The sequence below is a fragment of the Gopherus flavomarginatus genome, chromosome 3, assembly GCF_025201925.1.
Source record: "Gopherus flavomarginatus isolate rGopFla2 chromosome 3, rGopFla2.mat.asm, whole genome shotgun sequence".
Taxonomy (NCBI): Eukaryota; Metazoa; Chordata; order Testudines; family Testudinidae; genus Gopherus; species Gopherus flavomarginatus.
In genome coordinates this window covers 52,251,628-52,272,564 of record NC_066619.1, presented here as the reverse complement: position 1 = coordinate 52,272,564, position 20,937 = coordinate 52,251,628, and the positions used below count along the sequence as shown (strand labels likewise).

General features: G+C 42.5%; 1 protein-coding gene across 2 annotated transcripts in view; it reads right to left on the bottom strand.

The window, feature by feature from the left end:
• RASGRF2 (Ras protein specific guanine nucleotide releasing factor 2) overlaps positions 1 to 20,937 on the bottom strand; it is a 209,708-nt gene that overhangs the window by 91,466 nt on the left and 97,305 nt on the right. For both annotated transcript variants that reach the window (XM_050946114.1, XM_050946115.1), the window contains exons 13-15: positions 14,261 to 14,343; positions 12,419 to 12,667; positions 11,755 to 12,146 (exon numbers count right to left, since the gene is read on the bottom strand). In XM_050946114.1, coding sequence (XP_050802071.1) covers positions 11,755 to 12,146; positions 12,419 to 12,667; positions 14,261 to 14,343 — 724 coding nt within the window. The remainder of the gene's footprint in view (positions 1 to 11,754; positions 12,147 to 12,418; positions 12,668 to 14,260; positions 14,344 to 20,937) is intronic.

The window sequence follows — 20,937 nt, the reverse complement described above, 5'->3', positions numbered from 1 at the left end:
CTTTAAGCCAATTCCCCCGAATCGGGCCCCACACCTAAGAGGGCCCCATGCCCTAAAGAAGAGTGCCTAATTTTTAAATTTTTACTCACCCAGCGGTGGTCCAGGACTTTGGCAGCACTTTGGCGGCAGGTCTTTCAGTCGCTCTGGGTCTTTGGCAGCATTTTGGCTGCTGGTTGTTCAGTGCCGCGGAAGACCCGGAGTGAGTGAAGGACGTGCTGCCGAAGACCTGGACCACCACCGGATATTCGAATTGGGCCTTTCACTTCCTAAAGCCGGTCCTGGGAGGAGGAGGAGGAGAATGAGAGGCAGGCAAGTAGAGATCCATTCTCCCCAACAGCCAAGAACTATTTAAACCTGGAGCTCATCCCTTCACAGGACCAGCTGGCAATGGAGCGTGATGCCAGGGAAGGCACCTCTGGTGAGTACACATTTCCAATCAGACTGGACATGCTATGATTTTTTATGTTTAATCTGAACAAAAAAGTAGGTGTAGTGGGTATCAGTGGCCACTCCAGCTATGCAGAAATGCTCTCCAAAAAAAGGCTATTTATGTGCACAGGGATAGACTGGGAATCCTCCATGGAGATCTGTAGGAAGCTTTCATGGAGGAATTCTGCAATCCTTTGCAGATGGTTTCTAGGATGGGCTACCTTATTTCATCCACCCCACTAGGAAACTTTCCTGCACCATTCCAGTATTAACTCTGTTGGCATCATTGCAGCACACAGCATAAGGAACAGGTCTGTACCAGATGCTTGCAACAGCTGCTCCCTTCCACCTCTGTTATCCTCAGGAGAGTGATATCGCATACAGTCACCTAGGGGAAACGGAAAAAGGTGGGGATGGGGTGGCAGCTTCCTGTTTGTCTCCCTTCCTCCCCTCCCAACCTGGTGTCACTTTTGTAAAAAACAAACTATACGGGGGGGGGGGGCACCATGGGCTTTACACTGGTGCCTGTCCTCAAGCACCATCCAGGTTGCTAGGGGAAAGGTGGCTTTTCTCAAGCTCCAACCTGTGATCCCAAGCATGTCTTCACAAAAGCAGCAACACAAGACTTCTCACCCATGCCTCATGGCCTTACTCACCACGGCTGGAGCAGCAAATCAATTCTTGCAATAGCCAGCAGTTGTGATTACATTGTGTCTTGCAGTGAAGTGTATTGAGGGTTTTTTTTTAATAAAAAAAATCAATCTTGCACCAGAAACAATGTATGCACTATTAATGTTACCCTTGTGCTTTGCATTCTTTGCAGCTGAAACCTTGTCCATTGGTGCATTCTCCACACTGGGACAGAGTCTTTCCGAGACTAGAAGGCAGAAAAAGAAGATTCATGAGGACATGTTCAATGAGTTAATGCGCACCTCTGAGAGTGACAAGATGGAGCTCAGAACATGAAGGATTACACTGTCTGAGATCCTGGACATGGACAGCGAGGACAGGAGAGCATGCAGGGAACAAGAGCATGCCACACAGGAAGGGATGCTGAGGATTATGAAGAAGCAATCAGACATGTTGAGGCATCTGGTTGAGGTTCTAGAAATGCAGATGGATGCTAGATTCCCTCTGCAGCCTATGCTGAACGTGTTGCCATCATGGCCCAATTCTACATCCTCCTCTCCAAAATGTCATATGGGGTGGCGGGTGAGAATGTTCAGTGTTCCTTGCACTCAACACCAGGGGAGGGTACAAGGACCAGAAGGCGCATATTCCCACACCTTTCATTGCTATTCCAGTGCATCTGTAAGCAAGCTTTCCTTATTTCTCCCCCCACAATGTTATCAGCCCTTTTGCTGCAAGTTATCTTACTTTTCTTTGCTCTCTCTGTGTGTTTGTGTGCATAATAAAATTTCATGGATTGAGGAGAAAAGGCTCTTTATTCATTCCACCCACGGTAGTTGGTGGGGTCGAGTTTATAGGGGAGAAAATGAAATGGAGGGACAGTTTGGTAAGGAACAACACAGATAAGTGTCATATTACTCTGGTTCATTGCTGGTTTTCAAAGCCTCACAGAGACGCAGAGCCCCTCGATGTGCTCTTCTTATTACCCTGGTGTGTGGCTGCTCAGAATTGGCTATCAGGCAATCTGCCTCAATGTCCCACCCTGGCGGAAACTTTTCTCCCTTTGTTTCACAGATATTATGGTGCACACAACAGACGGCAATAACATTATGGATATTGCTTTCACTGAGGTTTAACTTAGTAAGCAAGCAAGGCCAGCAACCTTTTAAATGTCCAAAAGCACATTCTACAACCACATTCTGCACATGCTCATACAGTGGTTGAAACAGTCCCTACTGCTGTCCAGGCTGCCGGTGAACGACTTCATGAGTCATGAGAGCAAGGGGTAGGCTGGGTCTCCCAGGATCATGACTGGCATTTCAAAATCACCAATGGTTATTTACAATCTAGAAGGAAAGTCCCTGCTTGCAACTTTCTGAACAGACCACAGTTCCGAAAGATGTGTGCATCATGCACCTTTCCCGACCTTCCCACGTTGATGTCAGTGAAATGGTTGGAACCCATCACAGCAAAACCATCCACTATGTCCTGCACATTGCCCAGAGTCACTACCCTTCTTAGCAGAAGTCTGTTAATGGCCCTGAAAACTTGGATCACAACAGATCCCACGGCAGATTTACCAACTCCAAATTGATGCCCCAATGACCGGTAGCAGTCTGGCATTGCAAGCTTCCACAGAGCTGTCGCCACTCGCTTCTCCACTGTGAGAGCAGCTCTCATTTCAGTATTGCTGCGCTTCAGGGCTGGGGAAAGCTCTTCACACAGTTCCTGGAAAGTGGCCTTACTCATTCGAAAGTTCTGCAGCCATGCTCATCATCCCATAGCTGCATAACAATGTGGTCCCACCAGTCAGTACTTGTTTCCTGGGCCCAGAAATGGTGCTCGACCAGGTCAAGGTGATGCACGACTGTCGCCAGCAACTGAGAATTGTTCCGCTCTATGTCTTCCAGTAGGGCTGCTTGTGTGGCATCACATTGTTCCATGCGGCAGGTCCTGAATTGGCTGTGTAATTACTGCAGGATAAGGTTTGTAATACTCACAACAGTGTACAGCTGATCGCTAAAAGACGCAAAAGAGGCTTGGTTTGTTTGCCATTGATTTCAGGGAGGGAGGAAAAAAAGAGGGACGTAAGTGTAACATGGGAGGCTAACGCCATGTTCCCATAACCACCCACACTAATGTTTTCATCTCATTAGGCACTGGAAACCCAACCCAAAATTCTACTTGGCTTCATGCATTGTGGGATAGCTACCCACAGTGCAGTTCTTCGTGCGTCGATGCAAGCCCTGCTTGTGAGGATGCGCTCTGCCGACACAATGAACAGAGTGTGGACATGCAAGATTGACTTGCTTAAATTGGAGGCTCGATGGCGACTTATATAAAGTCTTCAAAACTTGGTAGCGTAGATATGGCCTAAACCTTGTTGTACTACACTACCCACCAACAACATTGATTGAGAGCTCATTGTTTATTAATAATTGCTTAATAACCTTCGCCATAAACTTGTCAGTTTAAAAGATTTCATGTTAAACAATATTCTACTTTCTATAACGACAACTCCTTTGGTTAAAACTCCATTACATATCTCACTAAGGTGTTTATTTCAGTGATCTGTTTAACAGAGAGAAGAGAAGTGATCTGTGCAGTCATATTTTTGTTATTTTAGGTCTGGATAATATTTTTATTGCCTCTTCTTTGATTTTGTCTGTTTCTTTTATTATATTGTGAGGAAATAACATAGGGCTACATTTTGCCTTGAATTATAACATCTGCAAGTAAAGTGTAGACAATGGAGACCCAAGGGCTGTAAGTCAGGGCAGAATTTGGTCTATACTGCATCCTTTTAAGCAAGTTGTGAATCAAAATTATATTACTGTATTATCATGTCTTATATTTAGTTCAACAAAAAATTCAGAAAAGAAATAATTCATTTTGGCCTCAATTCGGTAAAGAATTTAAGCATATGCTTAACTCTCATTGATTTTAATGGGAGTTAAGCACATGCTTAAGCATTTTTTCTGAAAAGGAATGTTTTCTTAAATCAGGGATTATGTGTATAATTCCCCAATTACTGGGGTATCAATACACCAATACTGAATCTATATAAAATAGGGTAACTGAATTATTTGGTTCAATTAGTTGTTAAATCAGTTTTTGTGGGGAGAAAGGTTATTTACCAGTACAGTATCTGTTGTTCTTCAAGACATGTTGTGCACATATACATTCCACTGCAGGCATGGGTGTCAGGTAAACCATGGACTCGGGGAGGCTAGCCCTTGGCCCAGCCTGCTCCTTCTGACCAGGGCCCTGTCCCTCCCGCCCACTTCCCCCGCCAGAACCCAGAGCCCACCCCACCCAGTCCCGAGCTGCTAGAGAGCCTCCAGCCCCAGAGTGCCAGGTGGCGACCTCCCTCCCCTGCAGCCCCGGAGTGCCAGGCGGGCAGCGTGCCCCCTCAACCCCAGCCCTGGAGACCCTGACTGCAGGTCAGCCCTCACTAGCTCAAGTCCGGGCCCTGGCCAAGGGGGAAGAGTCACAGCAGAGCTGTCACTGGTTGTCCTTTAATCCTTTCAGTGAGGCTACAAAAAGTCTGGGAGATGATCTGAACTACATTGTGCAGTCCAGGTAAGAGGACAGAGCCTTCCACTCATCCAAAGTATGAAACACCTCTTCAGCTTTGCTAGAATGAGGTTTAAGAAAAAACTCATCGGAACATGAATGGTCTCGATTCAAAAGTGGAATGCAGATACAACCTTAGGCATGAACTTAGGGTGTGGGCAAATGATGCCCTTGTCTTTGTAAAATATTATGAAAGATGGGTTAGCTGTGAGAACCTCTTCATACAAGTAACTGCTGCTAAAAATGTTGTTTTCATCAATATCAATGATAAGGAAGTTGTTGCTAAAGGGTCAGAGGGGGAAATCCATTATAAAGAGGACACTATAGTCAAGTCCCATGAAGGCACTGGATCAGACAATGGAGAGTACATGTGGATGAGTCTCATTAAAAATCTAGATACAAACGATGGGAAAAGACAGAAAAACATCTGGTGGTGGATATATCACAGAGATGGAGGCTAAATGGACCTTCACAGAACTGATGGAGAGACCAGATGATTTCAAATGCCACAGGTAATCTAATTTCTGCACCATTTGGTGACAACAGATAAGATTCAGCCTAGACAGAGAACTTCTCCATTGTGCTACGTAAGTGGCTCTGGTGTCCTTTCTGCTTCTCATCAAAATAGCCTGGATATCTTGGAAGCAAACTTTTTCCTCAATGCTCAGACAGAGATCACCCACACCATGAAGCGAAGTGATTGTAGGTTTGGGTGCAGTAAGTCACCTCAATCACAGGTAGAGTTATGGAAGGTTGAACTGAGTCAATGCCTTGGTCAGGCTGGCATTATGAGGATGAAGATTGCCTTGACTCTTTTTAGCTTCCTGATCACCCTCAGATTTAGAGGAATGGCAAGAAATGCATTCAGCAGAAGACTTGACCTGGGAAAAAGGAAAGAATCTGACAAAAGACAAGGGCTGCTATCTGCTCTGCAGCAGAATTTCCTGCATTTATTGTTCAGTTAGTTGCAAAAATATCTATTGCTAAATAATCCCACTGATGAAAGATCTGGTGCAGAATGTCCTTGTTTATTGGCCACTCATAATGGCCTACAAAGTTTCTGTTGAGTGAATCTGCAATAGCATTCCTCCTTCGGGAAGGTGAAATGCCTTTAGCAAGACATTGTTCTTTATGAAGAACAAAGGTGCATATGAAGATCCACAGGTGCATCTTTTCTTGGAATAACTGATTCTTACTCTTACTCCCCCTTGTTCAGATAAAACAAAGTGGTAGTGTTGTTGGTGAGTACTTGAACCACCTCGTTCTTGATGCTGATAATGAACATCTCTCATGCTCTCCGAATCGTCTGAACTTACAATATGTTTATGTGGAACAAAACCTCCTAATGTTTACAAAGTGCTGGAGTCTGAAGTTGACCCAGATGGGGCTCCCAACCATTAGTGGATACTTCTGTGTCCAGCACCCATAGTTGGTTCTGGGTAAAGAATGTGAGAGAAGCCAAAGAGCAAAATTTAAGATGTTTGTACACCAATGCGAGGAGCCTAGGTAACAAAATGGAGGAACTAGAGCTATTGATCTAGGAAGTGAAACCAGCTATTATAGGGATAACAGAAACATGGTGGAATAGTAGTCATGACTGGAGTGCAGGTATTGAAGCGTATGTGCTGTTTAGGAAAGACAGAAATAAAGGCAAAGGTGGTGGAGTAGCATTTTATATCAATGATGAGGTAGACTGTAAAGAAGTAAGAAGTGATGGAATGGATAAGACAGAGTCTATCTGGGCAAAAATCACATTGGGGAAGAAAGCTATTAGAGCCTCCCCTGGGATAGTGTTTGGAGTGTGCTATAGACCACTGGGATCCAATTTCATATGGCTAGAAATTTCTTTAACGTTTTTAATGAAGTAAATACTAATAGGAATTGTGTGATCATGGGAGACTTTAACTTCCCAGATATAGACTGGAGGACAAGTGCTAGTAATAATAATAGGGCTCAGATTTTCCTGGATGTTGTAGCTGATAGATTCCTTCACCAAGTAGTTGCTGAACCAACAAGAGCAGTTGCCATTTTAGATTTGGTTTTGGTAAGTAGTGATGACCTCATAGAAGAAATGGTTGTAGGGGACAACCTTGGTTCGAGCGATCATGAGCTAATTCAGTTCAAACTAAATGGAAGGATAAACAAAAATAGATCTGTGACTAGGATTTTTTATTTCAAAAGTGCTAACTTTAAAAAATTAAGGAAATTAGTTAGGGAAGTGGATTGGATTGAAGAATTTATAGATTTAACGGCAGAGAAGGCCTGGATTTACTTCAAGTCAAGGTTGCAGAAACTATCAGAAGCCTGCATCCCAAGAAAGGGGAAAAAACTCATAGTCAGGAGTTGTAGACCAAGCTGTTTGAGCAAGCATCTCAGAGAGGTGATTAAGAAAAAGCAGAAAGCATACAAGGAGTGGAAGATGGGAGGGATCAGCAAGGAAAGCTACTTATTGAGGTCAGAACATGTAGGGATAAAGTGAGAAAGGCCAAAAGCCATGTAGAGTTGGACCTTGCAAAGGGAATTAAAACCAATAGTAAAAGGTTCTATAGCCATATAAATAAGAAGAAAACAAAGAAGAAGTGGGACCGCTAAACACTGAGGATGGAGTGGAGGTTAAGGATAATTTAGGCATGGCCCAATATCTAAACAAATACTTTGTCTCAGTCTTTAATGAGGCTAATAAGGAGCTTAGGATAATGGTAGGATGACAAATGGGAATGAGGATATGAGGGTAGATATTACCACAACCGAGGTGGAAGCCAAACTCAAACACTTTATTGGGACTAAATCAGGAGGCCCAGATAATCTTCATCTAAGAATATGAAAGGAACTGACACATGAAATTGCAAGCCCATTAGCAAGAATTTTTAATGAAACTGTAAACTCAGGGGTTGTACAGTATGACTGGGGAATTGCTAATGTAGTTCCTATTTTTAAGAAAGGAAAAAAAGGTAATCCGGGTAACTACAGGTCTGTTAGTTTGACCCCTGTAGTATGCAAGGTCTTGGAAAAAAAACTGAAGGAGGTAGTTAAGGACAGTGAGGTCAATGGTAATTGGGACAAAATACAACACAGTTTTACAAAAGGTAGATTGTGCCAAACCAACCTGATCTCCTCCTTTGAGAAGGTAACAGATTTTTTAGACAAAGGAAACACAGTGGATCTAATTTACCTCGATTTCAGTAAGGCATTTGAGATGGTTCCACACGGGAAATTATTAGCTAAATTGGAAAAGATGGGGCTCAATATGAAAATTGAAAGGTGGATAAGGAACTGGTTAAAGGGGAGACTACAACGGGTCATGCTGAAAGGTGAACTATCATGCTGGAAGGAGGTTACTAGTGGAGTTCCTCAGGGATTGGTTTTGGGATCAATCTTATTTAATCTTTTTATTACTGACTGTAGTGGGCTGGCGTGGCTCCCCTCCTCCCCAGAGAGGGTCGAGCCCCAGCAAAGGCCAGAGTAGGCAGAGTTACAGAGCTCTGAGCCCGCCCCTCAAAGGGTCAGGCAGCGAGCCGGAACTATAAAAGCCGGCCCTCAGAGCTCAGTCAGGCCCCAGCGGCTGGAGAGAATCGACATCCCTCTGGGAGCTCAAAACTGGGAGACTCCAGCAACCCAGGGGAGCCACCCAGACTGGCCAGAGCTTCCCCGCACTCGCTACCAGGAGGAGCTGCCAGATCTTCCCCGCGCCTACTACCCAGAGGAGCCGCCGGGGCTTCCCTGCGCCTGCTGCTACCCGGAGGAGCCGCTGGCGCTACCATGGCCCGAGTATCCCGAGGAGCTCCCGGACCTACCACCCAGCCCCGGTCGTGGCGAGCCTATGCTCCTGGACCCCGTTGAGGCCGACGTTAGGACCCAGGTAGGTCCTGAGGAGGAGTACGGAAGCAGCCCGGGGGCAGCCGACCCCAGTCAGGCGGAGGAATTGCCGGAGCCTATGTCAGTGTGTTGCGGCCAGGAATCCCACTGACTGACCAGCGGAGTGACAGCCGCTGTTAGGGCCCCGGGCTGGGACGCAGTGGAGTGGGAGGGCCTGCGTCTCCTCTGCCACCCCACTCCGGGGTGGCAGACTCCTCCTCTCCCTGGCCTGAGGAGGCCGACAACTGTTATCACTGAGCTTACTGCCTCAGTGTTTGCTGCCCCGACCTGCCCAAGGGCTGGGCCTCTAAACTGCTACTGTTGCTCAGTCCTGACCAAAGGCCTGAGCCTAATGATTCAGCGTTTGCTGCCCCGCCCTGACCAAGGGCTGAGTCTTTAAAACTGCTATTGTTGCTCAGTCCTGACTCAAGGCCCGAGCTTACTGACTCAGCGTTTGCTGCCCGCCCTGACCAAGGGCTGGGCCTTAAAACTGCTACTGTTGCTCAGCCCTGACCAAGGCCTGAGCCTATTGACTCAGTGTTTTGCTGCCCCGCCCTGACCAAGGGTTGGGCCTTAAACTATTACCGTTGCTCAGCCCTGACCCAGGCCTGAGCTTACTGATTCTGTGTTGCTATCTGTCCTGACATAGGAACCGGCACCTTGCGGTTGTTACAGCTCAGCCCTGCCAGAGGGCCTGAGCCCCTCGCCTGTCAGGCAGACAAGTACCGCAAGGATTGCCAGGCTAACTTCCCTGGCCAACCGGAGCAGAGTGGGCCAGCGTGGCTTTCCTGCTCCCCGGAGAGGGTCGAGCCCCGGCACCCCCCACATCTACACTGACCTTGACACAAAAAGTGGGAATGTGCTAATAAAGTTTGCAGATGACATGAAGCTAGGAGATACTGCCAATACAGATTGGGACCGGGATATCCTACAGGGAGATCTGGATGACCTTGTAAACTGGAGTAATAGTTCTAGGATGAAATGTAATAGAGAAAAGTGAAAGGTCATGCATTTAGGGATTAATAACAAGATTTTTTTTGTTATAAACTGGGGACGCATTACTGAGAAGTAACTGAGGAGGAGAAGGACCTCGGAGTATTGGTTGATCACAGGATGACTATAAGCCGCTAATGTGATATGGCCATGAAAAAAGCTAATGTGGTCTTGGGATGCATCAGGCAAGGTATTTCCATTAGTGATAAGGAATAGCATTATACAAGGCACTGGTGAGACCTCATCTGGAATACTGTGTGCAATTCAGGTCTCCCATGTTTAAGAAGGATGAATTCAAACTGGAACAGGTACAGAGAAGGGCTACTAGGATGATCCGAGGAATGGAAAACCTGTCTTATGAAAGGAGACTCAAAGAGCTTGGCTTGTTCAGCCTAACCAAATGAAGACTGAGGGGAGATGTGATTGCTCTCTATAAATATATCAGAGGGATAAATACCGGGGAGGGAGAGGAATTATTTAAGCTCATTACCAATGTGGACACAAGAACAAATGGATATAAATTGGCCATCAGGAAGTTTAGACTTGAAATTAGATGAAGGTTTCTAACAATCAGAGGACTGAAGTTCTGGAATAGCCTTCCAAGGGGAGCAGTGGAGGCAAAAGACATATCTGGCTTAACGACTAAGCTTGATAAATTTATGGAGGGAATGGTATGCTAGCCTAATTTTGGCAATTAATTGATCTTTAACTATTAGCGGTAAATATGCCCAATGGCCTGTGATCGAACACTAGATAGGGTGGGGTCTGAGTTACTATAGAGAATTCTTTCTTGGGTGTCTGGCTGGTGAGTCTTGACCACATGCTCAGGGTTTAGCTGATCATCATATTTGGGGTCGGGAAGAAATTTCCCTCCAGGGCAGATTGGCAGAGGCTCTTGGGGGGTTTTCGCCTTCCTCTGCAGCATAGGGCATGGGTCACTTGCTGGAGGATTCTCTGTACCTTGAAGTCTTTAAACCACAAGTTGAGGACTTCAATAGCTCAGACATAGGTCAGGGGTTTGTTACAGGAGTGGGTGGGTGAGATTCTGTGGCCTGCATTGTGCAGGAGGTCCAACTAGATGATCATAATGGTCCCGTCTGACCTTTAAAGTCTATAAGTCTATGAATCTGTAGGGAGTAACACTGGTTTCATGGCTCATTACAACCATCTGTAACATATACCTGCCTGCTAACCTTTAGTGGCCTATTTCAAACCACTTTTGCATAACAATCTAACTCGTATTGCCCAATCCATCTCAAGTGATCTCCTACAACACGTGTTACCCCTTATCCTTGACTATCTGTCATAACTTGTACTCAGATCAGACTCTCTGATTTCTTTTGCCAGACTTAAAGAACTGTATAGATCGAAAGCTTGTCTCTTCCTCTATCAGAAGTTGGTCCAATAAAGAGTATTACCTTACCTATCTTGTCTCGCTTAAGCTATACTAGAACTAACATTAAAGTGAACTATAACTATGTACAATAAGAGAAACTCTTTCTTAAAGCTGGCTAACAGAAGCTAAAGTCCTATGCAAAGCTTCAACTCCCGCCACAGGCAATAAGAAGAAACTGAGAAGGCGGCAGTGGCTATGCCCCTTTTTATGCCCTTGGCTCTGCATATGAGGCCAACATATGCACTGCCTAGTGGTAATTCTGGCAAAAGTCTCTGACTTGAGTGCACTAGGTGCACATATACCTGCAGTGGAAAATATATGTGCACAAACACTCAAAGCAGAGCTAATCTTATCATGAAGACTTGTCAAAGTAGATGAGTTCTTTACATTGCTCAGAACCCTTCTTTTTTAAGTGAATACTTTACAAGTCGTATCACAAAGTGAGCACATCTTACAACATTTACTTCAAGAAAGTACAAGGGAAGGTTCCATTAACTAATTTCTGTTTCTTTTGGCACACAGGATAGTTGAAATCTTTCCCCTCAATCTCGTTTACTCTTCTCCCTGTTCTTTGAAGGGCCATTGTTGGTGTGTTCCATTCTGCCACATTGCTATTCCTATGGTGACATCAGATGCAAAAACAGTGGAGCACTGGGAATTTGAACAAAACATCTACTATAACTAAAATAAGGATATGAGCACTTGATTACTGAAAAATGTTTTCAAGGGTCAAAAAGGAATTACTTTACTAAGCAGTGGGAAACATTTACTGTAGCCCAGATACTGGGTTGCAGTCATCTGCTAAGTGTTCAGTTTATATTGGTGACTACTATATTTGCCAATATAATACTCAATATACTGCAGTTATATAATACCTCTTCTAATGCTTCTTCTTAGTTTGTTACACAGATCAATGCGAGGATTCTCTAAATTCTCTTCTATGGATCCAGGACTTTGTTCGGGGGAGGAGGGGCCCTTGCTGAGGTCCAGTGGTACTTTGCTAGCAGTGGGTGGTGGGGATGTGGCTGGGCTGTAAGTTGAGGTAGGAGTGCTGGCAACAGAGGAAGTAGAGAGATCTAAAGCCCCTATTCTTGAGTTCAGTGGTGAATTAGTCAATGAGAGTTTTCTGGTTTTGACAGGTGAGGAAGTTCTAGAGAGTGACAGTGGGGGAGGAGATGAGAATTTGCGACAAAGATGTGGTGACTTCCCATCAGCCAGGTGTTCTCCTCTGTTGTTTTGACTGGTAGCAAAAAACAATTCCAAAGACCTATGAGTAAGACACAAAAGAAGCACAACTAATTTTAGGGAGTACAAACAGATTTAATGAAAAACATTCACAAATGTGCTCTGTGTGAACAACATATTTATATTATTTGCTCCTGAAGGCCAGGGCATAAAACTGAAATATATTTATACATCATGTATTGTTAAAAAAAAAAAGTTCCATTCCCCCAATCCACTGCTACCTCCTATTATTTACATGGTGGGAAAGGACTATTCTAACAATAATCTCATGACAGAAGAAGAAAGAGAGTTTACCTGACTGGAATGGAAGTGAAAGGCCTTTTGTATATATCTGAGAGTTTCTCCAGTACAACAGTTGCAGTAGTAAATATGCGGTAAGTATGCAGGAAAGTATTAAGAAAATCAATACTAAGAAAGCGCAAGTCTGTTAATCTCTCCAAGAGGCGTTCCACACTTGCATAACGAATTTGGGGCACTTTGCAGGAATTTAATGTTTTGCTGAAGCAGATATCAATGTCATCTCTATGAAGACGAGCATCAGATCTACATAATAAATTATAAGAACAAGTTTCAAAAAAGTAGATTCTTTACTGTCCTGTAAATATATAATTTCTAATGCACCCATCACCATAGATTCAATTCAGCTATACTGTATTTTCTGGGTTTCTAACATTACAGGAAAATATGTAAGCTAAAAAATGCTTTCATTACATTTCATTTGCAGGAGAGAGGAGTAGACTAAGCTGAGTGTTCCTTTAAAAACATTGGCTGATCTTTTCTGCAGCATTTTTGGTTCTCTTAGGACCCACAGTCAAGATATTCCACCTAACTTCCTCCCTGCATTAAGTGGAAAACACAATTTTTCTTTGTTAGGCTCTTACTGAAGTGGCAGAGAAATTGTTTAATTCATCAAGTGCAGACATCTTAAACAATAACACACTTTAAAAATCAGTACACTTGCAAAGTCAAATAGAGAGGAGACAAAATCTCTGAAACATGATATTGACTGCAGGTATGTTGGTATTATCCTGTCAGGCTTGTTCTGAATGTGAGTTCTTTGGGATGGGGACTATGTCATTTTTTATTTTTCATAAAGTGCTGACCACACTGTCAACACTAAATAGGTAATAGTAATGTTTGTATTGCAGAATCATTAAACAAAATCAAAATAAGAAAAAAGTCAATTATTTCTAGACAGTAAAGAAAAAGTGTCAGACCTAATATTGATCCTCCTGATATGTACCAAAGAGAGAGACCCATATGCTCTCCTTTGTATACATTAAGGTGCAGAAAGGGAGAGCAACACTGATATAAGGTGCTACTGAGAGACCTGTTGGTACAATGTAGGCCCAGAAGGAGAAATGACCCAGTGGCAATCAAAGTCACAAAGGACTATTAGTATTCTGTTCTATTTCTTAACATTTATAGTGGATAAAGGTAAATAATGTACATGTGAAAGAGCAAGGGAACTCAGAGGTACTCCTATGTTATGATTTTGAAATCAAGTACTGAAAATTGCTACCTACAAATAAAAGTGACATTTCTAGGAAAAAGAAATGATGAAAAGAGAGTGCTGGGGGAGGGGGACAAGGGGGAAGTGTATTTCTAATTAATAATGTTACTTTGATGCGACCAGTTAAATTTATGGTATCTCAAAGATGGGCACAGCAAGAAAAAGAAAAATTTTAGCTGCTATAAAGAAGTACTTTGACAAACTGTACCTGTTTGTACTTGCCTAAATTTTGCATACATTTTAAAATATAATTAATAAAATCATGAGCAGTATCACAGAGAATAAATATTCCCGGTATGATAATACTTCAAAGCTAACAATTCTACATTTATTCATCTGAAGGAACAAGAATGCACACAACTACAGAAATACTTGAAAGTTAGAGCTTTTCTGAATACTAGTCTGTACTGTCAATACCAAGTCTGAAAAAATCATGAGTCAGGTCCTCCCCAAAATCATAAGCTTTTAAAATGGTATATATTTTGGAATGTAGGATTAATCCCATTCAACAAAACTATACAAAAGGTTACATTTCAAAGTTTCAATCTGTCCATCATGTTAAGCTTTCAATAATAAAAAAAACACCTTACATCATTCCCCTGTAAAAAATTTGTTGCACTTACTTGATCATATGTGGCACAGTGACTTTAGAGTTTTCTTCAAACACTATGGTCATTAAACCATTGCATCTTATATTGTCAACACACTATGAAAACGAAAGTCAAGAATCATTAAAATGAAAACAATGTAAAAAGAATATAGTTTCACGTTTTCCTTCATCGCTGTAATCCTAAAACATTGTGCTCAGAGGGTGTGAACAGATAGCTAAAATAGATTTTTAAAAAATAAATAAAGTTAACAACAATGAAGAAGAAACTTCAATGGACAGAATTCTCCAGTCTGCCCTGACAAGTTCACTTTGCACCACTGATGTATTAAAGTCAACGGATCTACTCCAAAGTACACAAACTGATGAACTGGTCTACACAGTTTGATAAGCTAAAACTGTTTTTAAACTGCAAATGAAGTTGCTTTGATTCAACAAGATTAAAACACCTCCAATGTACCCTGTGGTATTTTTAAGATCAATAGGTGTATTACAAGGAAATTAGAAAGATTTATAGACATGCTTGGCAAGATCCTCAGCCCTGCTCTGATCCCTTTATGCTCAGTAAGAGGGCCAGAATGATGTAAACAGGCTCTATAAGCCTTAGATCCAGCCACGCGCAAAGTTCCCCAGTGCAGGCACTAAGAAAGACAGCTGTTATGGCTGTCTTCTAAAGACTCCCTTGCAAGTCCTAGCACAAAGGGTGTGCTGGGATTGGGGCTGGGGACAAGAAGGGTATGACTGGGGTGGAGCTGCAGCACATGGCGCTGCAGAAATTCTGGGCACTGCTCAACCCAAAGAGTAGTCCAGAGAAGCTGCTGTAATTTAGACCCTAGAGCTGTCTAAATTATGCAGCCCAGGATCAGGAGGACACAAAGGTGGCTTAAAGACAGCATACCCGACTTCCCTCTGGGCTTCCTCTCTAAGAGGTGCAGCTCAGAATCTCACCCACAGAGTATAATTTCTGAGGTGCCCTTAAGCCAAAGATAAATGACAAACTTTGTAGCGATTTCTTAAAGAAACTTTAAGGGCTGCAGCTAGTGCCTGTCCCTTATAACATCTGCAAGTCTATCCATCACCACAGACTTTCAAAGGTTTGGGCATAGAAATTACAGGGCTGACGAAATATCCACGGAAGTCAATGGAGATATTCCCACTGGATTAGGCTTGCAATGACTACTAACTGTAAGCTCCACGTGGACCTCCTGTTTTTAATTTTATTCATCTAGTGCCATAAGTATATATATATTACTCCTTCATGGTAATATATATTGAACTGAATGGAAGCACAATGAATATAAGTATTGGCTTTGAAACATCTTATAACAAATGGCCTGTGTTATACAGGAGGTCAGACTAGATGATAATAATGGTGTTATCTGGACTCAAAATCTATCAATACCAAATCCACATATGTATAAACTGCATTATTTATATATTACTTTTTTGTTGTGATTTGAAAAGTTTATCTACAGGGTTTAATCCAGTCAACGTTTTGGTACTGGTTTTATCAAATGGGTTATTCAAAATACAAAAATACAATATATTTAATGGAAGTAACCATTTTTTTCCTGTCCAGATTAGCATGAGTTGGGAGAGTTGCAGCAGCTGCCTTTTTAGCTCCTGCGGTGAAAGTGCCTCATGCAATTCATCCATGGCCCCTCTAGCCAATTAAGGAGTGGTATTGACAGTCTCCACAGGTAGACACGTCCAGTCCTTAGCTAAAAAGATGACAGCTGTGATGTAGGCAGTGCCGGATTTACAGGTGGGCAACGTGGGCGACTTGCCCAGGGTGCCATGGTCAAGAGACAAGGAACAGGGCAGGCTTGGGGCACAAGGTCACAGAAGGGAGTTTGAAGCAATGGTTGGGGGAGAGTCACTGGGGGCCAGGGGCAATGGGGGGAAGCCTGGGGAGGTAGCAGGGAGGCAGGGGCAATGGGGGGGGGTCTGGGGAGGCAGCGGGGGGCCAGGAACAATGGGGGGAGCCCAGGAAGGCAGTAGGCACCAGGGGCACAAAAACACAAATTCTCCCAGGGCACCATTTTTCCTAAGCCTGGTCCTGGATATATGACCATAATGCAAGAGATTCAGTAATTAAAACAAGGAAAAGGGCAGTATTCCTCAGCACTAACAAAGATGCAGGCGGAAATAGCACATTTTAACATGGCATATTTTTCATGAGAAGAATTTGTTTCATAAAATGTTGTACAAAATTAATTTCTCTGTGATTACTACACTACCTATGATCACTGGGAACCAGGCAAGGAAAAAAACACAAACAGAACTTGAATAACAAACTGAAACAAATAATCTTATGCCACTTGCATGGCAAAAATATACAGTAAATTGATATGCTACTAACTCTAAGGGTAAAATCCTGGCACACTGAAGTCATTGGGAGTCTTTCCATTGACTTTAATGGGATCAAGATTTCATGCTAAGTATTTTATCAAAATTCTGAACAAATCACTAGCCTCCAATTCTGATTTTACATTTACAGATTTCATAATACTAGAATACTGAAGGAGCTAACAGAGGAGGTATCTGATCCTCTAGCTATTGTCTTTGGAAAATCATGGGAGACTGGAGAGAATCCAGAAGACTGGAGAAGGACAAACATAGTGCCCATCTACAAAAAGGGAAATAAAAACAACCCAGGAAACTACAGACCAGTTAGTTTAACTTCTGTGCCAGAGAAGATAATGGAGCAAGTAATTAAGGAAATCATCTGCAAAAACTTGGAAGGTGGTAAGGTGATAGGGAATAGCCAGCATGGATTTGTAAAGAATAAATCATGTCAAACCAATCTGATAGCTTTCTTTGATAGGATAACGAGTCTTGTGGATAGTGAAGAAGTGGTGGATGTGGTATACCTAGACTTTAGTAAGGCATCTGATATGGTCTCGCATGATATTCTTATTGATAAACTAGGCAAATACAACTTAGATGGGGCTACTATAAGGTGGGTGCATAACTGGCTGGATAACCGTACTCAGAGAGTAGTTATTAATGGTTCCCAATCCTGCTGGAAAGGTATAACAAATGGGATTCCGCAGGGGTCTGTTTTGGAACCGGCTCTGTTCAATATCTTCATCAACTACTTAGATATTGGCATAGAAAGTACGCTTACTAAGTTTGCAGATGATACCAAACTGGGAGAAATTGCAACTGCTTTGGAGGATATGGTCAAAATTCAAAATGATCTGGCCAAATTGGAGAAATGGTCTGAGGTAAACAGGATGAAGTTTAATGCAAAGTGCTCCACTTAGGAAGGAATATTCAGTTTCACACATACAGAATGGGAAGAGACTGTCTAGGAAGGAGTATGGCAGAAAGGAATCTAGTGGTTATAGCGGACCACAAGCCAAATATGAGTTGACAGTGTGATGCTGTTGCAAAAAAAGCAAATGTGATTCTGCGATGCATTAACAGGTATGTTGTGAGCAAGACACGAGAAGTCATTCTTCCGCTCTACTCTGCACTGGTCAGGCCTCAGCTGGAGTATTGTGTCCAGTTCTGGATACTGCATTTCAAGAAAGATGTGGAGAAATTGGAGAGGGTCCAGAGAAGAGCAACAAGAATGATTAAAGGTCTAGAGAACATGACCTATGAAGGAAGGCTGAAAGAATTGGGTTTTTTTAGTGTGGAAAAGGGAAGACTGAGAGGGGACATGATAGCAGTTTTCAGGTATCTAAAAGGGTGTCATAAGGAGGTGGGAGAAAACTTGTTCATCTTAGCCTCTAAGGATAGAACAAGAAGCAATGGGCTTAAACTGCAGCAAGGGAGGTTTAGGTTGGACATTAGGAAAAAGTTCCTGTCAGGGTGATTAAACATTGGAATAAACTGCCTAGGGAGGCTGTGGAATCTCCATCTCTGGAGATATTTAAGAGTAGGTTAGATAAATGTCTATCCGGGATGGTCTAGACAGTATTTGGTCCTGCCATGATGGCAGGAGACTGGACTCGATGACCTCTTGAGGTTCCTTCCAGTCCTAGAATCTATGAATCTATAATTGTATTCCTGTAATGGCTCTAAAGTCAAAAGTCAATGATGACACTGTCAAACTAAGATGAATATGTACAAATTCTGAAGTGATTTTTTTTCCCATTACAGTAATAAAACTCAGTACAAACTTGGGACATAATTCTGTTCTATTTTCACCAGTCAGTGCAGTTAATCCAAATTTATCCTGAGGTAATAGCTGAATTCGTCCCTTTATATCAAATTCTGCTAGCTTTACTCACTTGATTCCCTTATAAGCAAGGCAAGCTCAGTATAGTACTAAAGCATTCTGTCAATTATAAATAGCCATTTCCATATTGTTGCAACAAGTGCTTGGCTTTCTGCAAGTTCTAGTATCAACAACACATTTTCATCAAAGCCCAAGTCCAATCATAACTAGAACTTTCGAAGTTTTTCTACTCCTAGAATCAGGAACCTCCATTTCATTTCACCCTTTATCTGTGATGGACCACATCCTACTATTAATTTATTATTGTTATTATTATAAATTATTATTTTGGAAGGACATTTGTTATATAAAGCTTGGCAGTGATGGTTATGCATAGTTACAGTTGTCATAGTCTTTGACTTTGCCCTTCTAGCAAAAATTTGCAAGATGTCTTTGGGCTTTCTCTTGAGATACATAAAAATGTAGGGAAAAATCTCGGAATGTTTACTTCAGCACAAAGGCAAAGTAGGGAAGAATAAGCTATATTTAAACTCTTTCTCTTCCTGAGGATACAGAAGTTGGGAAAGACCCATCAGTTAAATAAGCTCTTTAACTCCACAAAAAGAAGTCTGAAAACAAATTAATGGATCTCTTTATTTCCACATAGGCACAAACTGGGTAGAACACGATTTTAAATATTAAAGTTGTCGCTCTGTCAGAGTCTTGGTAGCCTGGGTTCTCCGCCCAGACTGTCAAAACAGGACAGGAGAGGGCAATGCTATAAATAAAAAAACCATGCTTTAAAATACACCGTTGAGAAAAAACACAAAGACACCAATGCTTCAGATCAGTGCTGGCTGAAGTAAAAGGTGAAAATAGATGGCTAAGAGTTCTCACCACAAATACTGTATGTGAAAGTTATTTAATGATGCAAAGAATTAGGAACGGTTGTTGATGTGGAAGGAATGAATTTTTCTTCCTGATTCTGTGATTCCTAAGACATATTATTGCTAATTTTTTGCTCAGTAACTTGTCCATGGCAACAGTAGAGTGGATAACTATATAACAATCATAGCAATGGCATTTGCCAACAACTCATTTCCTCATACTTGCTCTTCATTCTCAATACATTTTGATTTTCTTTATTTGTTGATACTGGAAAGTCATCCAATCACTAAGTGAAAAGTAAAATTCAGGGTCTAAATTTAAAGTTGTGTGTGTGCATTTGCACACCTTATTTGTAAGCGCAATACCCATGATTATGCACACAACTAGACTAATCATGTACACTAAGGGCAACTCAATATAAAATTGCTCATTTGAATACCAAGCTCTGCACATTTTTGCACACATCTGAAATAATAAGATTCTTATTGTTTATCCTTTCCGTTAGTATGGCCCCTATGCCCTCCTTCAGAGTAGCAGAAGTGGGTTAAGAGGAAAAAGCACTTATGGACAGTTTAGTCAATAATTGTCTACTACAGGGTTTCTATGCAGCTGGTCCTGAGCCCCCTCATGGACAAGAAACTGGGCAAGAAGCCCTACTAGTCTGATCTGATTTGACAATTCTTATTTAATTTTCATCCTAAAACCTGTAACTTAGTGGGAGTTCCATGGCACTCTCCCTGGGCGCCTTTATTTATTATCTCTTTCACTACACCAAACCAAAAAAATAAATATGAATGAGACAGGGTCAGCTCCAGGCACCAGCATTTCAAGCTGGTGCCTGGGGCGGCGATCTACAAGGGGCAGCAGTCCCTGTTGTTTTGCCTCCAAGCAGCGCGCCCGACTGCCGCTGACGGTGGCGGGGGCAGTCCGTGTGTCCTTAGGGCTGCAGGCGCGTTTCCACTGCGGCGGCAATTCGGCTTCAGCTTCTATGTTTAGCTGTCCAGAGCGGTTTCAGCAAACATAGAAGCTGCTGCCGATTTGCAGCAGCTGCGGAAACGCACCTGCCACCCTAAAGGCACACGGACTGCCCCTGCTGTCTGCGGCGGCAATTCGCCGCGCTGCTTGGGGTGGTGAAAACTGTGGAGCCGGCCCTGGAATGTGAGGTCCTGAGATTACATTGATGCTTTAAAGCAATTATACCAATCCCTGCAATGCATGTGATTTTTCGTATGAGGTCTTCTTGCTGCTACACAAAACTGCCATTGAAAGGATCTTTGAATTTATAGTTTTAAACATTTGGCTCTTGAAATTGAAAAAAATAGGTCAATATTATAGCTATATATTTTTACTTTATCGTTATTCATCCAGTGCAAGAACTCTGGATAAAATTTTCAAAAGCATGTAAGTGACTTAGACATTTGGAAGTTTAAATGCCACTTGACTTTCAATGAGACCTAAGCTCCTAAGTCACATAGGTCTTTTCAAAATTGTATTTATCGTCTTATTTATTTTATTCCAAAACTGTTTATCCAGACCAAAACAATTCAGAGGGTTTCTTTTTTTTAAAGCAATTTCAAACATATTAAGCAGATTCACTTACCAGAAATGTTACTATATGAGAACATCAAATTCCA